General features: G+C 50.8%; 2 protein-coding genes across 3 annotated transcripts in view; one reads left to right on the top strand and one right to left on the bottom strand.

Annotated features, from left to right (window-relative positions):
• Positions 1 to 4394: 4394 nt before the first annotated feature.
• ugcg (UDP-glucose ceramide glucosyltransferase) lies at positions 4395 to 14681 on the top strand. The gene is made up of 10 exons (XM_072453383.1): positions 4395 to 4962; positions 5506 to 5650; positions 7528 to 7630; positions 8078 to 8179; positions 8948 to 9060; positions 9437 to 9615; positions 9788 to 9874; positions 9946 to 10053; positions 12440 to 12518; positions 13926 to 14681. Exons 1-10 carry the CDS (start codon positions 4865 to 4867, stop codon positions 14094 to 14096), a joined length of 1185 nt encoding a protein of 394 aa, XP_072309484.1. The 5' UTR covers positions 4395 to 4864; the 3' UTR covers positions 14097 to 14681.
• Positions 14682 to 14692: 11 nt separating this feature from the next.
• Positions 14693 to 20881, bottom strand: part of wdr36 (WD repeat domain 36) — a 30102-nt gene continuing 23913 nt past the window's right edge. For both annotated transcript variants that reach the window (XM_072453382.1, XM_072453381.1), the window contains 8 exons: positions 19120 to 19228; positions 18480 to 18559; positions 18225 to 18332; positions 17936 to 18158; positions 17705 to 17824; positions 17540 to 17621; positions 16104 to 16273; positions 14693 to 14858 (listed from right to left, as the gene is read on the bottom strand). In XM_072453382.1, coding sequence (XP_072309483.1) covers positions 14709 to 14858; positions 16104 to 16273; positions 17540 to 17621; positions 17705 to 17824; positions 17936 to 18158; positions 18225 to 18332; positions 18480 to 18559; positions 19120 to 19228 — 1042 coding nt within the window. In that variant the 3' untranslated portion in view covers positions 14693 to 14708. The remainder of the gene's footprint in view (positions 14859 to 16103; positions 16274 to 17539; positions 17622 to 17704; positions 17825 to 17935; positions 18159 to 18224; positions 18333 to 18479; positions 18560 to 19119; positions 19229 to 20881) is intronic.

Here is a 20881-nt window from a genome sequence, read left to right as displayed (position 1 = left end):
TGACGTGATCACATGACGTGATGACATGATCACATGACGTGATCACATGACGTGATCACATGACGTGATCACATAACACGATCACATGACGTGATCACATGACATGATCACATGACAGGATCACATGACATGATCACATGACGTGATCACATGACGTGATCACATGACATGATCACATGACAGGATCACATGACATGATCACATGACGTGATCACATGACGTGATCACATGACATGATCACATGACATGATCACATGACATGATCACATGAAGTGATGACATGATCACATGACGTGATCACATGACATGATCACATGACGTGATGGCATGATCACATGACGTGATCACATGACATGATCACATGACATGATCACATGACGTGATCACATGACATGATCACATGACGTGATGACATGATCACATGACGTGATCACATGACATGATCACATGACATGATCACATGACGTGATCACATGACGTGATCACATGACACGATCACATGACACGATCACATGACGTGATCACATTACGTGATCACATGACACGATCACATGACGTGATCACATGACATGATCACATGACAGGATCACATGACGTGATCACATGACGTGATGACATGATCACATGACGTGATCACATGACGTGATCACATGACGTGATCACATGACGTGATCACATGACGTGATCACATAACACGATCACATGACGTGATCACATGACATGATCACATGACAGGATCACATGACATGATCACATGACGTGATCACATGACGTGATCACATGACATGATCACATGACAGGATCACATGACATGATCACATGACGTGATCACATGACGTGATCACATGACATGATCACATGACATGATCACATGACATGATCACATGACATGATCACATGACATGATCACATGACACGATCACATGACAGGATCACATGACATGTCACTGAATATTGGCTCTTATTTCTTTGAATTTTGAGATAGATTTTTCAGATTTTGTCCTTTTCATTATAACTTTATTTTGTGGGACTGGATGATCTTTAAGAATAAACTGAAAGGTAATTATGAAATGATCTGACAATATAGGGTTTTGAGGGAGGACAATGAGGTCACTAATCTCTGTTCCATACGTTAGGACAAGATCCAGAGTGTTCTTGTGAGTGTGAGTCGCTTTATTTACATTCTGAGTGAAACCAATGCTGTCTAACAAGGCGCTGAAGGCATTACTGAGAGCGTCATCACTCATGTTCACGTGGATATTAAAGTCTCCAACTATAACTATTTTATCCCAGGCTAACACTAAGTTTGATATAAAGTCAGAAAACTCTGTTAAAAACTCTGAGTAGGGACCAGGAGGTCGGTAGATAACTATGAACAAAACTCCTTTTGGTTTTTCATATTTGGACATGTGATTGACACATGAGGCTTTAAATGAGTGACATGCATTGTTAGTTTTAGGGCTCATGAGTCGCTTGAGTGTGAGATCACTGCCACACCACCACCTCTGTGCTCCTGGAGGTGTGACAGGTAACATGGGTGGGTGGGGTTTACATGGGTGGGTGGGGTTAACATGGGTGGGTGGGGTTTACATGGGTGGGTGGGGTTTACATGGGTGGGTGGGGTTAACATGGGTGGGCGGGGTTAACATGGGTGGGCGGGGTTAACATGGGTGGGCGGGGTTGGTGGGTGGGGTTAACATGGGTGGGTGGGGTTAACATGGGTGGGCGGGGTTAACATGGGTGGGCGGGGTTAACATGGGTGGGGTTAACATGGGTGGGCGGGGTTAACATGGGTGGGGTTAACATGGGTGGGGTTAACATGGGTGGGTGGGGTTAACATGGGTGGGCAGGGTTAACATGGGTGGGTGGGGTTAACATGGGTGGGTGGGGTTAACATGGGTGGGTGGGGTTAACATGGGTGGGTGGGGTTAACATGGGTGGGTGGGGTTTACATGGGTGGGTGGGGTTAACATGGGTGGGCAGGGTTAACATGGGTGGGTGGGGTTAACATGGGTGGGTGGGGTTAACATGGGTGGGTGGGGTTAACATGGGTGGGTGGGGTTTACATGGGTGGGTGGGGTTAACATGGGTGGGTGGGGTTAACATGGGTGGGTGGGGTTTACATGGGTGGGTGGGGTTAACATGGGTGGGCAGGGTTAACATGGGTGGGTGGGGTTAACATGGGTGGGTGGGGTTTACATGGGTGGGTGGGGTTAACATGGGTGTGTGGGGTTAACATGGGTGGGTGGGGTTTACATGGGTGGGTGGGGTTAACATGGGTGTGTGGGGTTAACATGGGTGGGTGGGGTTAACATGGGTGTGTGGGGTTAACATGGGTGGGTGGGGTTAACATGGGTGGGTGGGGTTTACATGGGTGGGTGGGGTTAACATGAGTGGGTGGGGTTTACATGGGTGGGTGGGGTTAACATGGGTGTGTGGGGTTAACATGGGTGGGTGGGGTTTACATGGGTGGGTGGGGTTAACATGGGTGTGTGGGGTTAACATGAGTGGGTGGGGTTAACATGGGTGTGTGGGGTTAACATGGGTGGGTGGGGTGGACTCATTTAGTCTGACGTAGTCGTCTTGTTGAAGCCACGTTTCAGTTGGAGCTGAAGATCTATGTTATAGTCACTAATTAATTCATGAACTAAGAGCGATTTGGAGGAAATTGCTCTAATGTTTAGCAGTCCACATTTTACGTGTTTATTCATTTGTATATTTGTGTCATTTGTGATTGTTATTTTCCTTAAGTTATTTGGTCTGACGCTTGAAATAGTTTGGTCAATCTGAGGTGTGTCTTTAGGGTCCTGTTATTGTGTGCGTGTGTGTGTGTGTCTGTGTGTGTGTGTCTGTGTGTGTGTGTTATTGTGTGTGTGTGTGAGTGTTAGTGTGTGCGTGTGTGTTATTTTGTGTGTGTGTGTGTTATTGTGTGTGTGTGTGTGTGTGTGTGTCTGTGTGTGTTAGTTTGTGGGTGTATGTGTGAGTGTGTGTGTTTTTTGTGTGTGTGTTAGTTTGTGGGTGTATGTGTGTGTGTGTGTGTTTTTTGTGTGTGTGTGTTTTTGTGTGTATGTGTGTGTTAGTGTGTGTGTATGTTATTGTGTGTGTGTGTGTGTTATTGTGTGTGTTAGTGTGTGTGTGTGTGTGTTATTGTGTGTGTGTGTGTCTGTGTGTGTGTGTTATTGTGTGTGTGTGTGTTATTGTGTGTGTGTGTGTGCGTGTGTGTTTGTGTGTGTGTCTGTGTGTTTACGTGTGTGTGTGTTTGTGTGTGTGTGTGTGTTTGCGTGTGTGTGTTAGTGTGTGTGTGTGTCTGTGTGTTTGTGTGTTAGTGTGTGCGTGTGTGTTATTGTGTGTGTGTGTGTTATTGTGTGTGTGTGTGTGTGTGTTATTGTGTGTGTGTGTGTGTGTGTTATTGTGTGTGTGTGTGTGTGTGTTATTGTGTGTGTGTGTTATTGTGTGTGTGTGTTATTGTGTGTGTTATTGTGTGTGTGTGTGTTATTGTGCGTGTGTGTGTGTGTTATTGTGTGTGTGTGTGTGTGTGTGTTATTGTGTGTGTGTGTGTGTGTTATTGTGTGTGTGTGTGTGTTATTGTGTGTGTGTTATTGTGTGTGTGTGTGTGTGTGTGTGTTATTGTGTGTGTGTGTGTGTGTTATTGTGTGTGTGTGTGTGTGTGTTATTGTGTGTGTGTGTGTGTAATTGTGTGTGTGTTATTGTGTGTGTGTGTGTGTGTTATTGTGTGTGTGTGTGTGTGTGTTATTGTGTGTGTGTGTGTGTGTGAGTGTGTAATTGTGTGTGTGTGTGTGTGTTATTGTGTGTGTGTGTGTGTGTGTTATTGTGTGTGTGTGTGTGAGTGTGTAATTGTGTGTGTGTGTGTGTGTGTTATTGTGTGTGTGTGTGTGTGTGTGTTATTGTGTGTGTGTGTTATTGTGTGTGTGTGTTATTGTGTGTGTGTGTGTTATTGTGTGTGTGTGTGTGTGTTATTGTGTGTGTGTGTGTTATTGTGTGTGTGTGTGTGTGTGTGTGTTATTGTGTGTGTGTGTGTGTGTGTTATTGTGTGTGTGTGTGTGTGTGTGTGTGTGTGTGTTATTGTGTGTGTGTGTGTTAGTGTGTGTGTGTGTGTTATTGTGTGTGTGTGTGTGTGTTATTGTGTGTGTGTGTGTGTGTGTGTGTGTGTTATTGTGTGTGTGTGTGTGTGTGTTTTCTAGAGCTTTTTTGTCATGTTTTCAGTGACAAATTGCACAATAAAAAAAAACTTGATCAAAAATAAATACATTAAAACAGATTCAATTGAATCAATCCATTTGTTTAACTTCAATACAACTTATTATTAAAACGTCATAAATTGGTTTCTCATGTGTTTCTCTCCAGCTCCGGCGGAAGCGCAGGTCAGCTGACTGTCACACCGACCCCCGGAGCCTAAAGCCGGCACACAGCGCGCTCGCTCCCCGGGCTGAGTGGACCCATGAGGCCGGTGTGACTGGAGCTGTGAAGGGGGCTGCTGAGGAGCTCTGTGTCCGGTCCTGACGCTCTCGCTTTGGGCTCCATTAGGCCGCTTGTTACGCTCTCTCCACCGGTGTTAGTGGAGCTCTGAGTCCGGTTCTGATGCTCTCTCTCCGGGCTCCATTAGGCCGCCTGTTACGCTCTCTCCGCCGGCGTGTGGAGCTCTGTGGCCGCTGTGTGGAGCTCTGAGGCCGGGTCGTGTGGAGCTCTGAGGCCGGGTCGTGTGGAGCTCTGAGTCCGCTGTGTGGAGCTCTGAGGCCGGGTCGTGTGGAGCTCTGAGGCCGGGTCGTGTGGAGCTCTGAGGCCGGGTCGTGTGGAGCTCTGAGGCCGGGTCGTGTGGAGCTCTGAGGCCGGGTTCGGGAGCACCATGGCGGCCCTGGAGCTCGCCCTTCAGGCCCTGGCGGTGTTCGGCCTCCTGCTGTTCGTGGTGCTGTGGCTCATGCACTTCATGTCCATCATTTATGTGTGAGTAGCTTGTATGCTAACGGCTAACGGCTAACGGGCTCTTTTCTGACGTGTTCCTGTGTCCAGACTTGTTTTGAGTCGGTACACTTTCACCCAGACTTCATCCCCAGGGCCGTGCGAACGTAAACCCGGTGTAAACCCGGTGTAAACCCGGTATTAACCCGGTATTAACCCGGTGTAACGCGCGCGGTTCACCGGTTCATCAAGGGGCGTTTTCTGTGGTCACCGCTGCCGTTAGCTTTAGCCGCGGAGCTAAAGGACCATAAACGGTTTCATTTCATTGTTGATGTCACAAAGTAAATACTGTTTATTAAACTGTTTAGACCGTAAACAAAAGCTAACCTGACACAGTCCAGGCACCAGCAGGAGGCCGGTCCTGGTTCTGGTTCTGGTTCTGATCCTGGTCCTGGTTCTGATCCTGGTTCTGATCCTGGTCCTGGTTCTGGTTCTGGTTCTGATCCTGGTTCTGATCCTGGTCCTGGTCCTGGTTCTGATCCTGGTCCTGGTTCTGATCCTGGTTCTGATCCTGGTCTCTCTTCTCAGGAGGCTTCATCTCAATGTGAAACATCCAGAAGTGAAGCAGACGTTTCCTCAGTTCAACGGTGTTTCTCTGCTCAAGCCCCTGAAAGGAGTCGACCCAAACCTGGTGTCCAACCTGGAGACCTTCTTCACCCTGGACTACCCCAAGGTCAGTGTCAGAGGTCAAAGGTCAGACCTGGTGTCCAACCTGGAGACCTTCTTCACCCTGGACTACCCCAAGGTCAGTGTCAGAGGTCAAAGGTCAGACCTGGTGTCCAACCTGGAGACCTTCTTCACCCTGGACTACCCCAAGGTCAGTGTCAGAGGTCAAAGGTCAGACCTGGTGTCCAACCTGGAGACCTTCTTCACCCTGGACTACCCCAAGGTCAGTGTCAGAGGTCAAAGGTCAGACCTGGTGTCCAACCTGGAGACCTTCTTCACCCTGGACTACCCCAAGGTCAGTGTCAGAGGTCAAAGGTCAGACCTGGTGTCCAACCTGGAGACCTTCTTCACCCTGGACTACCCCAAGGTCAGTGTCAGAGGTCAAAGGTCAGACCTGGTGTCCAACCTGGAGACCTTCTTCACCCTGGACTACCCCAAGGTCAGTGTCAGAGGTCAAAGGTCAGACCTGGTGTCCAACCTGGAGACCTTCTTCACCCTGGACTACCCCAAGCTCAGTGTCAGAGGTCAAAGGTCAGACCTGGTGTCCAACCTGGAGACCTTCTTCACCCTGGACTACCCCAAGGTCAGTGTCAGAGGTCAAAGGTCAGACCTGGTGTCCAACCTGGAGACCTTCTTCACCCTGGACTACCCCAAGGTCAGTGTCAGAGGTCAAAGGTCAGACCTGGTGCCCAACCTGGAGACCTTCTTCACCCTGGACTACCCCAAGCTCAGTGTCAGAGGTCAAAGGTCAGACCTGGTGCCCAACCTGGAGACCTTCTTCACCCTGGACTACACCAAGCTCAGTGTCAGAGGTCAAAGGTCAGACCTGGTGCCCAACCTGGAGACCTTCTTCACCCTGGACTACCCCAAGGTCAGTGTCAGAGGTCAAAGGTCAGACCTGGTGTCCAACCTGGAGACCTTCTTCACCCTGGACTACCCCAAGGTCAGTGTCAGAGGTCAAAGGTCAGACCTGGTGTCCAACCTGGAGACCTTCTTCACCCTGGACTACCCCAAGCTCAGTGTCAGAGGTCAAAGGTCAGACCTGGTGCCCAACCTGGAGACCTTCTTCACCCTGGACTACCCCAAGCTCAGTGTCAGAGGTCAAAGGTCAGACCTGGTGCCCAACCTGGAGACCTTCTTCACCCTGGACTACACCAAGCTCAGTGTCAGAGGTCAAAGGTCAGACCTGGTGCCCAACCTGGAGACCTTCTTCACCCTGGACTACCCCAAGGTCAGTGTCAGAGGTCAAAGGTCAGACCTGGTGTCCAACCTGGAGACCTTCTTCACCCTGGACTACCCCAAGGTCAGTGTCAGAGGTCAAAGGTCAGACCTGGTGTCCAACCTGGAGACCTTCTTCACCCTGGACTACCCCAAGCTCAGTGTCAGAGGTCAAAGGTCAGACCTGGTGTCCAACCTGGAGACCTTCTTCACCCTGGACTACCCCAAGGTCAGTGTCAGAGGTCAAAGGTCAGACCTGGTGCCCAACCTGGAGACCTTCTTCACCCTGGACTACCCCAAGGTCAGTGTCAGAGGTCAAAGGTCAGACCTGGTGTCCAACCTGGAGACCTTCTTCACCCTGGACTACCCCAAGGTCAGTGTCAGAGGTCAAAGGTCAGACCTGGTGTCCAACCTGGAGACCTTCTTCACCCTGGACTACCCCAAGGTCAGTGTCAGAGGTCAAAGGTCAGACCTGGTGTCCAACCTGGAGACCAGGTCTTTGGTCGGGTGGAGCAGATCTTTGGTCGGGTGGAGCAGGTCTTTGGTCGGGTGGAGCAGGTCTTTGGTCGGGTGGAGCAGGTCTTTGGTCGGGTGGAGCAGATCTTTGGTCGGGTGGAGCAGGTCTTTGGTCGGGTGGAGGGAGTCATTTCTATCGTCTGCTTTCAGTACGAGATCCTGCTGTGCATCCAGGACCAGGACGACCCGGCGGTGGACGTGTGCAAGAAGCTGCTGGGGAAGTATCCAGGAGTGGACGCTCGTCTTTTCATTGGTAAATGTCCAACATGTCTCCTAAATGTCTTAAACCTGCACCAGCTCCTGTGTTCTGTTTCTGGGCTAACAGCTAAAAGCTAACATTTAGCATCTAACATGCTAACATCTAGCAGCTAACGTGCTAACATCTAGCAGCTAACGTGCTAACATCTAGCAGCTAACGTGCTACCATCTAGCTGCTAACGTGCTACCATCTAGCTGCTAACGTGCTACCATCTAGCAGCTAACGTGCTACCATCTAGCTGCTAACGTGCTACCATCTAGCTGCTAACGTGCTACCATCTAGCTGCTAACGTGCTAACATCTAGCAGCTAACGTGCTAACATCTAGCAGCTAACGTGCTACAATCTAGCAGCTAACGTGCTAACATATAGCTGCTAACATATCGCGGCTAACGTGCTAACATATAGCAGCTAACGTGCTAACATGCTGCTTTATGTTCCAGGAGGAAAAAAGGTGGGCATCAACCCCAAGATTAACAACCTGATGCCCGGGTACGAAGGAGCCAAGTACAGCCTGGTGTGGGTCTGTGACAGCGGCATCCGAGGTGTGACTCAGACCTGCTTTAGTCCTGCTTTAGACCTGGTTTAGACCTGGTTTAGACCTGGTTTAGACCTGGTTTAGACCTGGTTTAGACCTGGTTTAGACCTGGTTTAGACCTGGTTTAGACCTGGTTTAGACCTGGTTTAGTCCCGGTTTAGTCCTGGTTTGAGCGGAGATGCTCTGTGTTTATGAACATTATTATACGTTAGCGTTAGCATTAGCATTAGCACTAGGTCACATGGGACGTACAGGTCTGAACATGTGACTGGGATTATCACTCTAGAACTCTTCATTATTCATTTATTTTAATGAGACTCCATTAGAACGAATGGAACAGGAAGTGGAGCTCCGTGTTTTTAAAGCAACCAGAACTAGCCGGGCCTATGGTGAGAAGGGACTGTTGGTTCCCCGAAATCAGAACGTTAAGCCCACCAGTGCAATGTGGGCCACTGCAGTGTGTGAATGTGGGCCGCCGCAGTGTATGGATGTGGGCCGCCGCAGTGTGTGAATATGGGCCACTGCAGTGTGGGCCGCCGCAGTGTGTGAATGTGGGCCACTACAGTGTATGGATGTGGGCCGCCGCAGTGTGTGAATGTGGGCCGCCGCAGTGTGTGGATGTGGGCCGCCGCAGTGTGTGAATGTGGGCCGCCGCAGTGTTTGGATGTGGGCCGCCGCAGTGTGTGGATGTGGGCCGCCGCAGTGTGTGAATGTGGGCCGCCGCAGTGTGTGGATGTGGGCCACTGCAGTAATGTGGGCCGCTCTCTCTCCTCAGTGAAAGCGGACACACTCACAGATCTGACTAATCAGATGACAGAGAAGGTGGGTCTGGTGCACGGACTGCCGTACGTCGCTGACCGCCAAGGCTTCGCCGCAACACTTGAGCAGGTAACACACACGTGTCCTCCTCAGGTGTACTTTGACTCTCCCGTGTGTCCCTCAGGTGTACTTTGACTCTCCCGTGTGTCCCTCAGGTGTACTTTGACTCTCCCGTGTGTCCCTCAGGTGTACTTTGACTCTCCCGTGTGTCCCTCAGGTGTACTTTGACTCTCCCGTGTGTCCCTCAGGTGTACTTTGACTCTCCCGTGTGTCCCTCAGGTGTACTTTGACTCTCCCGTGTGTCCCTCAGGTGTACTTTGACTCTCCCGTGTGTCCCTCAGGTGTACTTTGACTCTCCCGTGTGTCCCTCAGGTGTACTTTGACTCTCCCGTGTGTCCCTCAGGTGTACTTTGACTCTCCCGTGTGTCCTCCCGTGTGTCCTCAGGTGTACTTCGGGACGTCTCACCCGCGCTCCTACATCTCGGCGAACGTCACTGGGATCAAGTGTGTGACTGGAATGTCGTGTCTCATGAGGAAAGACGTCCTGGATCAGGCTGGAGGACTCGTGGCCTTCGCTCAGTACATCGCAGAGGATTACTTCATGGCCAAGGCCATCGCTGACAGGTACTGGACCTGGACCTGGACCGGGACCTGGACCTGGACCGGGACCTGGACCGGGACCTGGACCGGGACCTGGACCGGGACCTGGACCTGGACCGGGACCTGGACCGGGACCGGGACCTGGACCGGGTTAAACAGGTGGATATTATTGAGCAAAAAGACTCTTCTTCTTCAGAGGCTGGAAGTTCTCGATGGCGACGCAGGTGGCGATGCAGAACTCTGGGTCTTACTCCATTGCACAGTTCCAGTCCAGAATGATCAGGTGACCGTCAGCACACACTCTGATTGGGCCATTCACTGGGACCTGCTTTAGTCCTGGTTTTGTCTTCTCAGGTGGACTAAGTTGAGGATCATGATGCTTCCTGGGACAGTTCTGGAGCCGGTCTCAGAGTGTTTTCTTGCCAGTCTCATCATTGGCTGGGCAGCGCACTACATCTTCAGGTAAATACTGCAGATAGTACTAGTAGTACTACTAGTAGTACTAGTACTAGTAGTACTACTAGTAGTACTAGTACTAGTAGTACTAGTACTAGTAGTACTAGTACTAGTACTACTACTACTAGTAGTAGTACTAGTAGTAGTAATACTACTAGTAGTAGTAGTACTAGTACTAGTACTAGTACTACTAGTAGTACTACTAGTAGTACTACTAGTAGTACTAGTACTAGTAGTACTACTAGTAGTACTACTAGTAGTACTACTAGTAGTACTAGTACTAGTAGTACTAGTACTAGTAGTACTACTAGTAGTACTAGTACTACTAGTACTAGTACTAGTAGTACTAGTACTAGTACTAGTACTAGTACTACTAGTACTAGTACTAGTACTACTACTACTACTACTAGTACTAGTACTAGTACTAGTACTACTACTACTACTACTACTACTAGTACTAGTACTAGTACTAGTAGAAGTAGTAAGTAGTAAGTAGTGGAAGCCTGAAAACCATCTCAGGCTTCACAGTCCTCCCTGTCCAGATGGTGGGGGACCTGCAGTGTGGGGGCGCCCCAGGGCACTGTCCTCGCGCCCTTTCTCTTCACCCTCTACACTGCAGACTTCAGACATGACATGGACAGCTGTGTCCTGCAGAAGTTCTCTGACCACTCTGCCATCATCGGACTCATCACGGACGACGATGATGTGGAGGACAGAGGACTGGAGCAGGACTTTGTGGAACCACCTCCTCATCAACGCAGAAGACCAAGGAGAGGCCTCACCAGTGAACATCCAGGGACGGGACATTGAGAGAGTGACGGGGCCACTCCTGAAGACCTTCTCCTCCTCTGTGGTGCATCAGCTCCTGTAGGTGTGGTCATCACACAGAGGGAGAGGAAGAAGCTGGACAAAGCTCCGTCCTGGGCTGTCCTCTGGACTCGGTGCAGGAGGTGGGGGACAGAAGGGTCCTGGCTAAACTCACATCTATGCTGGACCATGAGTGTCCCCCCCTGCAGGACACTCTGTCCCCTGCAGGACACTCTGTCCCCTGCAGGACACTCTGTCCCCTCTGGAGAGCAGCTTCACTGACTGATCCACCCTCGCTGTGTGAAGGAGACGTTTCAGTCTTTCCTTCTGCTGCTGTCACACTCTACAACAAACACTGTCATACCCGTGTGCAACACTGTCATACCCGTGTGCAACACTGTCATACCCGTGTGCAATACTGTCATACCCGTGTGCAACACCGCCATACACATGTGCAACACCGTCATACCCGTGTGCAACACTGTCATACCCGTGTGCAACACCGTCATACCCGTGTGCAACACCGTCATACACATGTGCAACACCGTCATACCCGTGTGCAACACTGTCATACCCGTGTGCAACACTGTCATACACATGTGCAACACTGTCATACCCGTGTGCAACACCGTCATACCCGTGTGCAACACCGTCATACCCGTGTGCAACACTGTCATACACATGTGCAACACCGTCATACCCGTGTGCAACACTGTCATACACATGTGCAACACTGTCATACCCGTGTGCAACACTGTCATACACATGTGCAACACTGTCATACCCGTGTGCAACACCGTCATACCCGTGTGCAACACTGTCATACACATGTGCAACACTGTCATACCCGTGTGCAACACTGTCATACCCGTGTGCAATACTGTCATACCCGTGTGCAACACCGCCATACACATGTGCAACACCGTCATACACATGTGCAACACTGTCATACCCGTGTGCAACACTGTCATACCCGTGTGCAACACTGTCATACCCGTGTGCAACACTGTCATACCCGTGTGCAACACCGTCATACCCGTGTGCAACACCGTCATACCCGTGTGCAACACTGTCATACACATGTGCAACACTGTCATACCCGTGTGCAACACTGTCATACCCATGTGCAACACTGTCATACACATGTGCAACACTGTCATACCCGTGTGCAACACCGTCATACCCGTGTGCAACACCGTCATACCCGTGTGCAACACCGTCATACCCGTGTGCAACACTGTCATACACATGTGCAACACCGTCATACCCGTGTGCAACACTGTCATACACATGTGCAACACTGTCATACCCGTGTGCAACACTGTCATACCCATGTGCAACACTGTCATACCCGTGTGCAACACTGTCATACACATGTGCAACACCGTCATACACATGTGCAACACCGTCATACCCGTGTGCAACACCGTCATACACATGTGCAACACTGTCATACCCGTGTGCAACACTGTCATACACATGTGCAACACTGTCATACCCATGTGCAATACTGTCGGCCCCTCCTCTGGGCCCCTCCTCCTCTGGGTTGGTTAACACAGATGTGTTCTCTTCTCTGATTGGTCAGATGGGACATGATGGTGTTCTTCATGTGTCACTGTTTGGCCTGGTTCATCTGCGACTACATCCAGCTCACAGGAGTACAGGTACTACTACTACTACTGCTACTGCTACTACTGCTGCTGCTGCTGCTGCTGCTGCTGCTGCTGCTGCTGCTGCTGCTAACTGACAGAAGGGGGCGCCAGTGAGAGAGAATGTTGGATGTTTTGTACATTGAGTTTGTCCAGAAGAACATGCATCACATTGAGTTTGGTTGAATATAATAAATATAATAGAACATCATCTGTAACTTGATATGACAAACACCAGAGGAGACCAAGCACAGCCCTGTCTGACCCTCTAGATTCTTAATGTTGGACCATCAAAGAGCCTCAATATTTTTTATTAAATCATCTATTTTAAATTTGTTTAGCACTTTAAATAATTAAGTCCAGCAATAAAACCTGGTCCCCACATAGTCCTCACACATGGTCCCCACACCTGGTCACCTGGTCCCCACATAGTCCTCACACATGGTCCCCACACCTGGTCCTCACATGGTCCCCACACCTGGTCACCTGGTCCCCACATAGTCCTCACACATGGTCCCCACACCTGGTCCTCACATGGTCCCCACACCTGGTCACCTGGTCCCCACATAGTCCTCACACATGGTCCCCACACCTGGTCACCTGGTCCCCACATAGTCCTCACACATGGTCCCCACACCTGGTCACCTGGTCCCCACATAGTCCTCACACATGGTCCTCACACCTGGTCCTCACACATGGTCCCCACACCTGGTCCACACCCCTGGTCCACACCCCTGGTCCTCACATGGTCCACACCTGGTCCTCACACCTGGCCCCTACACCTGGTCCACACATGGTCCCCACACCTGGCCCTCACACCTGGTCCTCACACATGGTCCCCACACCTGGTCCACACCCCTGGTCCACACCCCTGGTCCTCACATGGTCCACACCTGGTCCTCACACCTGGCCCCTACACCTGGTCCACACACCTGGTCCTCACACGGTCCCCACACATGGTCCTCACATGGTCCCCACACATGGCCCCCACATGGTCCCGTGTGCAACACTGTCATACACATGTGCAACACTGTCGGCCCCTCCTCTGGGCCCCTCCTCCTCTGGGTTGGTTAACACAGATGTGTTCTCTTCTCTGATTGGTCAGATGGGACATGATGGTGTTCTTCACCTGGTCCACACCCCTGGTCCACACCCCTGGTCCTCACATGGTCCCCACATGGTCCACACCTGGTCCTCACACCTGGTCCTCACACCTGGCCCCTACACCTGGCCCCTACACCTGGTCCTCACACATGGCCCCCACATGGTCCCCACACATGGTCCTCACCTGGTCCACACATGGTCCCCACACATGGTCCCCACACCTGGTCAACACATGGTCCTCACCTGGTCCCCACACCGCCCCCACACCTGGTCAACACATGGTCCCCACACGGTCCTCACCTGGTCCTCTGCTTCCAGGGCGGTCCTCCGAGCTTCTCAAAGCTGGACTTTGCTGTGGCCTGGTTCATCCGTGAGTCGATGGCGGTGCAGATCTTCCTCTCGGCGCTCTGGGACCCGACCATCAGCTGGAGGACGGGGCGTTACCGCCTGCGCTGCGGCGGGACGGCCGAGGAAGTGCTGGACGTGTGACGGACGTCCGCATTTTGTGCTAAACCAAACTACGCCCTTTTTCTATTCCTCCAATCACACGGCAGGACAGGCCGTGGTTTAAAAACAAGCACTGACCAATCAGGATGGAGCTGATGGAATCTGATATCTCCTGCTGAACTGTGGGCGGGACTTAAACTGAAGAAAACGGCTCCTGAAGTGAAACTGACACGACTCAAGGATTTATTTATTTTACTTTTTGTGCCAAAATCACAGCCGTTTCTGCATTTGTTCTTTTCCCGCCACAAACGAGACGAGTCTAACGAGCGCCACAAACGAGACGAGTCTAACGAGCGCCACAAACGAGACGAGTCTAACGAGCGCCACAAACGAGACGAGTCTAACGAGCGCCACAAACGAGACGAGCACTGAATTATTCCAGTATTTTTGTGTTGCGACATTTCATCCAAACCGATGTGAGCGTGACACGGCGGCGTTTGTGTGAAGACCAGAGTGGGAGGAACCTGGCTGTTGTCATGGAAACAAATGTGTAATCATTCTAAGTGTGTTTAATGATCTGCTGTAGCTTTTTGCGCCGCTGAACAATAAAGTTTTATTGTTTGAAAATGACACGAGTAAAACACTTTTATTATACTAAAGCAGAGCGCTCTTGGCGTACGACAGCAGACACAACGATTGGTCGAAAGAGGCTCTAAGCTCCTCCCACACCTGCTCCAGGTGAGTGGAGAGACGGACCAGCATCTCCATGGCAACAGGGTCACATGACACGGTCCTCAGGTGAGTCTGGAAAACAAATCAGATTAAATGAAGGCACAGCACATTGACTGTATGTCCTCCCGTCTCTCACCCCCACGACCCACAAGAAACAACAGTCCCAGGTCATGTGACAGTGGTTCGCCTCCTGATGGCGCTGTTTCTCCAACAGTTGCATTTGTGAAGAATGAGACCTTTGACCTGGAGTTATGAAGAACGTAGGTGAATGTGGCTCCTCCCACTCTTCATCTGTCAAAACATGAGCTCCTCCCACTCTTCATCTGTCAAAACATGAGCTCCTCCCACTCTTCATCTGTCAAAACGTGAGCTCCTCCCACTCTTCATCTGTCAAAACATGAGCTCCTCCCACTCTTCATCTGTCAAAACGTGAGCTCCTCCCACTCTTCATCTGTCAAAACATGAGCTCCTCCCACTCTTCATCTGTCAAAACGTGAGCTCCTCCCACTCTTCATCTGTCAAAACATGAGCTCCTCCCACTCTTCATCCGTCAAAACGTGAGCTCCTCCCACTCTTCATCTGTCAAAACATGAGCTCCTCCCACTCTTCATCTGTCAAAACATGAGCTCCTCCCACTCTTCATCCGTCAAAACGTGAGCTCCTCCCACTCTTCATCTGTCAAAACATGAGCTCCTCCCACTCTTCATCTGTCAAAACATGAGCTCCTCCCACTCTTCATCTGTCAAAACATGAGCTCCTCCCACTCTTCATCTGTCAAAACGTGAGCTCCTCCCACTCTTCATCTGTCAAAACGTGAGCTCCTCCCACTCTTCATCTGTCAAAACGTGAGCTCCTCCCACTCTTCATCTGTCAAAACGTGAGCTCCTCCCACTCTTCATCTGTCAAAACGTGAGCTCCTCCCACTCTTCATCTGTCAAAACATGAGCTCCTCCCACTCTTCATCTGTCAAAACATGAGCTTCTGTTTATCATTTGTGTTTCATATATTTAGTATTTGTCCAGATTAGAAATGTATTTATATAATTTAGATATTATTCCTCTTGAACGTTCTGCTTCATAAGTCTTGATAAACATCAGTCAGAGGTCATAAAGGTCATGACCTTGGTTATAATAACTCTTTATTTGTAAAAACCTATAAATGAAAATGCATCACTTTGAGTTTGTAAATTGTTTAAATATAGTAAAACATCTGCGACACCTGTCACTCACTCAAATGTTATGGCCAATGGAGAGAGGAAAGGGGACCGAGCACAGCCCTGTCTGACCCCTCTAAAGACAGACAGAAAGACAGACAGACCTTGAGGAAGAGGGCGAGGTATCCGTGCGCCAGGTCATAGTCCTGCCCACTCTGCAGCATACTGTCAATCATCTGCAGGAAGGCCACGCCCCCCTCAGCCGATAGGTCAGAAATCTCCAACGAAACGAAGGACGGCCCACTTTTCTTCAGCAGTGAAACGGGAAGTTCAACTGAAACACGTCAACACAAACAGGAAGTTCAACTGACACACGTCAGCACAAACAGGAAGTTCAACTGACACACGTCAACACAAACAGGAAGTTCAACTGACACACGTCAACACAAACAGGAAGTTCAACTGACACACGTCAGCACAAACAGGAAGTTCAACTGACACACGTCAACACAAACAGGAAGTTCAACTGACACACGTCAACACAAACAGGAAGTTCAACTGACATACGTCAACACAAACAGGAAGTTCAACTGACACACGTCAACACAAACAGGAAGTTCAACTGACACACGTCAGCACAAACAGGAAGTTCAACTGACACACGTCAACACAAACAGGAAGTTCAACTGACACACGTCAACACAAACAGGAAGTTCAACTGACACACGTCAGCACAAACAGGAAGTTCAACTGACACGTCAACACAAACAGGAAGTTCAACTGACACACGTCAGCACAAACAGGAAGTTCAACTGACACACGTCAGCACAAACAGGAAGTTCAACTGACACACGTCAACACAAACAGGAAGTTCAACTGACATACGTCAACACAAACAGGAAGTTCAACTGACACACGTCAGCACAAACAGGAAGTTCAACTGACACACGTCAACACAAACAGGAAGTTCAACTGACACACGTCAACACAAACAGGAAGTTCAACTGACACACGTCAACACAAACAGGAAGTTCAACTGACATACGTCAACACAAACAGGAAGTTCAACTGACACGTCAACACAAACAGGAAGTTCAACTGACACACGTCAACACAAACAGGAAGTTCAACTGACACACGTCAACACAAACAGGAAGTTCAACTGACACACGTCAGCACAAACAGGAAGTTCAACTGACACACGTCAACACAAACAGGAAGTTCAACTGACACACGTCAGCACAAACAGGAAGTTCAACTGACACGTCAACACAAACAGGAAGTTCAACTGACACACGTCAACACAAACAGGAAGTTCAACTGACGCGTCAACACAAACAGGAAGTTCAACTGACGCGTCAACACAAACAGGAAGTTCAACTGACACGTCAACACAAACAGGAAGTTCAACTGACACGTCAACACAAAAATAAATCAGTGTTTTTAATATTCATAATTCAGACTCGGGTCCAGTTCTCTGCATTATTGTTGTTGTTGTTGTTGTGACACAAATATGATTGTTCACAAGATGGCCGCTGCAGCTGCCATGGCAACAATAGACTTGATTAGAACACATGATAACTGTGACATCAGCACTCACAGGCTCTGGTCGTCATGGCGTCCTCCAGCGTGCGGCTGAACTCTGACCTCTGACCCAGCGCGCTCCAGGTCACGACCTTCGACTGCATCATGTGAGACAGAGACACGTGATTGGTCCAAATGTTGCTGCATTCACAGTGTGACGGCACAAACAGACGAGCGTTACCTGGGCGACGCCGTCTGTTGCCGTGGGAACGCTGAACTGGGGCGTGAGGCCGGGGATTGTGGGTAAAAAGAAGGGGGCGGCGGCCGGAGCAGTAGGGGGCGCTGTGGGCTTGTTCCGCTTCTGAGAAAACAAGAGTTTAAGACATAAGATTAATAAGAAGGCCCCGCCTCCATCTGAGATCATGACATCATCACATTCCAGAAGGTGTGGTCACAGGGGGCGGGGTCAGACCTTGATCTGCTCCAGCTGCAGAAGTGTCCTCCATCTTGACTCTGGCAGCAGACTGAGCGTGACAAGCTCCGCCCCCAGCTGATCATGTGACACAAACACATCCTCCTCCTCCAATGACATCTCTTCCTCCTCCGGCCGCGCACACGGCAGCATCTCATTGGTCGGCTGGAAGTCAGAGGGCAGGGGGCGGAGTCCAACAGGGCCACATAGGCTGCGATTGGTCCTGAGAGAGAGAGGCGGAGTCAGGAAGTGAGCGCTCATGGAGTCTGAAGCTGTGGTTGGTCATTACCATAGAAACACTCCGAGGGCGTCCACATGCGCCGTTGCAAGGAAGTCTCCGGTTGGCGACAGAGACACGCCCACCGGCGCCGCCCCAACCAGGAAGCAGTCCACCAGACTGGAAACACAAACAAACAAACAAACAGCTTTAACCCTGGTGATGTCACAGGGACAATGACAGATTAAACAGTTCTGGTTAAACCACACGTCCCACACCAGGAGCAAGAGGTCCTGACCCCTGACCTCTGACCCAGTGGTCACTGACCTTCCTGATGGCAGGTCCCAGGTTCTCACGGTGCAGTCCATGGAGACAGAGACGAGCCATCGACCGTCAGGACTGAACGTCTGAAACACACATTGATTATTCAGACTCTGAGAGGGGGAGGGGCCTCGACACTGAGGAGGGGGAGGGGCCTCGACACTGAGAGGGGGAGGGGCCTCGACACTGAGAGGGGGAGGGGCCTCGACACTGAGAGGGGGAGGGGCCTCGACACTGAGGAGGGGGAGGGGCCTCAACACTGAGGAGGGGGAGGGGCCTCAACACTGAGGAGGGGGAGGGGCCTCAACACTGAGGAGGGGGAGGGGCCTCAACACTGAGAGGGGGAGGGGCCTCGACACTGAGAGGGGGAGGGGCCTCGACACTGAGAGGGGGAGGGGCCTCGACACTGAGAGGGGGAGGGGCCTCGACACTGAGAGGGGGAGGGGCCTCGACACTGAGAGGGGGAGGGGCCTCAACACTGAGGAGGGGGAGGGGCCTCAACACTGAGGAGGGGGAGGGGCCTCAACACTGAGAGGGGGAGGGGTTTAAACTGATGCAAATTAGCTTCTTTCATGTCGCCTCATTAATATTCGCATTGATGATTTTACTATATAAACAACAGCGAGGCTTTTATTGTGAAACTCACCATGTCGTTGATGTTGCCGTGGTGACCGCTGAACTTCCTGACGACACGTCTCGTTTCCATGTCGACCACCAACAGCGAGAAATCGTCCAGCGCCAACGCCAACATCCCACTGGAAATGTCAGAAAGAGCTTCATCTGCACCAGGAGCTTCATCTGCACCAGGAGCTTCATCTGCACCAGGAGCTTCATCTGCACCTGGAGCTTCATCTGCACCAGGAGCTTCATCTGCACCAGGAGCTTCATCTGCACCAGGAGCTTCATCTGCACCTGGAGCTTCATCTGCACCTGGAGCTTCATCTGCACCAGGAGCTTCATCTGCACCTGGAGCTTCATCTGCACCAGGAGCTTCATCTGCACCTGAAGCTTCATCTACACCTGGAGCTTCATCTGCACCTGAAGCTTCATCTGCACCAGGAGCTTCATCTGCACCTGAAGCTTCATCTGCACCTGAATCTTCATCTACACCTGGAGCTTCATCTGCACCTGGAGCTTCATCTACACCTGAAGCTTCATCTGCACCTGGAGCTTCATCTGCACCAGGAGCTTCAACTGCACCAGGAGCTTCATCTGCACCTGGAGCTTCATCTGCACCAGGAGCTTCATCTGCACCAGGAGCTTCATCTGCACCAGGAGCTTCATCTGCACCTGGAGCTTCATCTGCACCTGGAGCTTCATCTGCACCAGGAGCTTCATCTGCACCTGGAGCTTCATCTGCACCAGGAGCTTCATCTGCACCTGAAGCTTCATCTACACCTGGAGCTTCATCTGCACCTGAAGCTTCATCTGCACCAGGAGCTTCATCTGCACCTGAATCTTCATCTACACCTGGAGCTTCATCTGCACCTGGAGCTTCATCTACACCTGAAGCTTCATCTGCACCTGGAGCTTCATCTGCACCAGGAGCTTCAACTGCACCAGGAGCTTCATCTGCACCTGGAGCTTCATCTGCACCAGGAGCTTCATCTGCACCAGGAGCTTCATCTGCACCTGGAGCTTCATCTGCACCTGGAGCTTCATCTGCACCAGGAGCTTCAACTGCACCAGGAGCTTCATCTGCACCTGGAGCTTCATCTGCACCAGGAGCTTCATCTGCACCTGGAGCTTCATCTGCACCAGGAGCTTCATCTGCACCTGAAGCTTCATCTACACCTGGAGCTTCATCTGCACCTGAAGCTTCATCTGCACCAGGAGCTTCATCTGCACCTGAAGCTTCATCTGCACCTGAATCTTCATCTACACCTGGAGCTTCATCTGCACCTGGAGCTTCATCTACACCTGAAGCTTCATCTGCACCTGGAGCTTCATCTGCACCAGGAGCTTCAACTGCACCAGGAGCTTCATCTGCACCTGGAGCTTCATCTGCACCAGGAGCTTCATCTGCACCTGAAGCTTCATCTACACCTGGAGCTTCATCTGCACCTGGAGCTTCATCTGCACCAGGAGCTTCATCTGCACCTGAAGCTTCATCTGCACCTGGAGATTCATCTACACCTGAAGCTTCATCTGCACCTGAATCTTCATCTACACCTGGAGCTTCATCTGCACCTGGAGCTTCATCTACACCTGAAGCTTCATCTGCACCTGGAGCTTCATCTACACCTGGAGCTTCATCTGCACCTGGACCTAAAGCTTCATCTGCACGCGGAGCTTCATCTGCACCTGGACCTAAAGCTTCATCTGCACGCGGAGCTTCATCTGCACCTGGAGCTTCATCTGCACCTGAAGCTTCATCTACACCTGGAGCTTCATCTACACCTGAAGCT

The sequence above is a fragment of the Eucyclogobius newberryi genome, unplaced genomic scaffold, assembly GCF_026437365.1.
Source record: "Eucyclogobius newberryi isolate DKJ021-1_F unplaced genomic scaffold, fEucNew1.0.hap1 SCAF_2, whole genome shotgun sequence".
In the NCBI taxonomy this organism is placed as follows: Eukaryota; Metazoa; Chordata; class Actinopteri; order Gobiiformes; family Gobiidae; genus Eucyclogobius; species Eucyclogobius newberryi.
The sequence above is the reverse complement of the archived record's forward strand: the minus strand, read 5'-3'. Positions and strand labels throughout refer to the sequence as shown.

Bases quoted from the DNA above. Each gene is read 5' to 3' on its own strand.
- ugcg (XM_072453383.1), top strand. From the start codon at position 4,865: ATGGCGGCCCTGGAGCTCGCCCTTCAGGCCCTGGCGGTGTTCGGCCTC. The intron at 9,616-9,787 runs GTACTGGACCTG...CTTCTTCTTCAG, and splicing joins GCCAAGGCCATCGCTGACAG to AGGCTGGAAGTTCTCGATGG. The intron at 9,875-9,945 runs GTGACCGTCAGC...TTGTCTTCTCAG, and splicing joins TTCCAGTCCAGAATGATCAG to GTGGACTAAGTTGAGGATCA.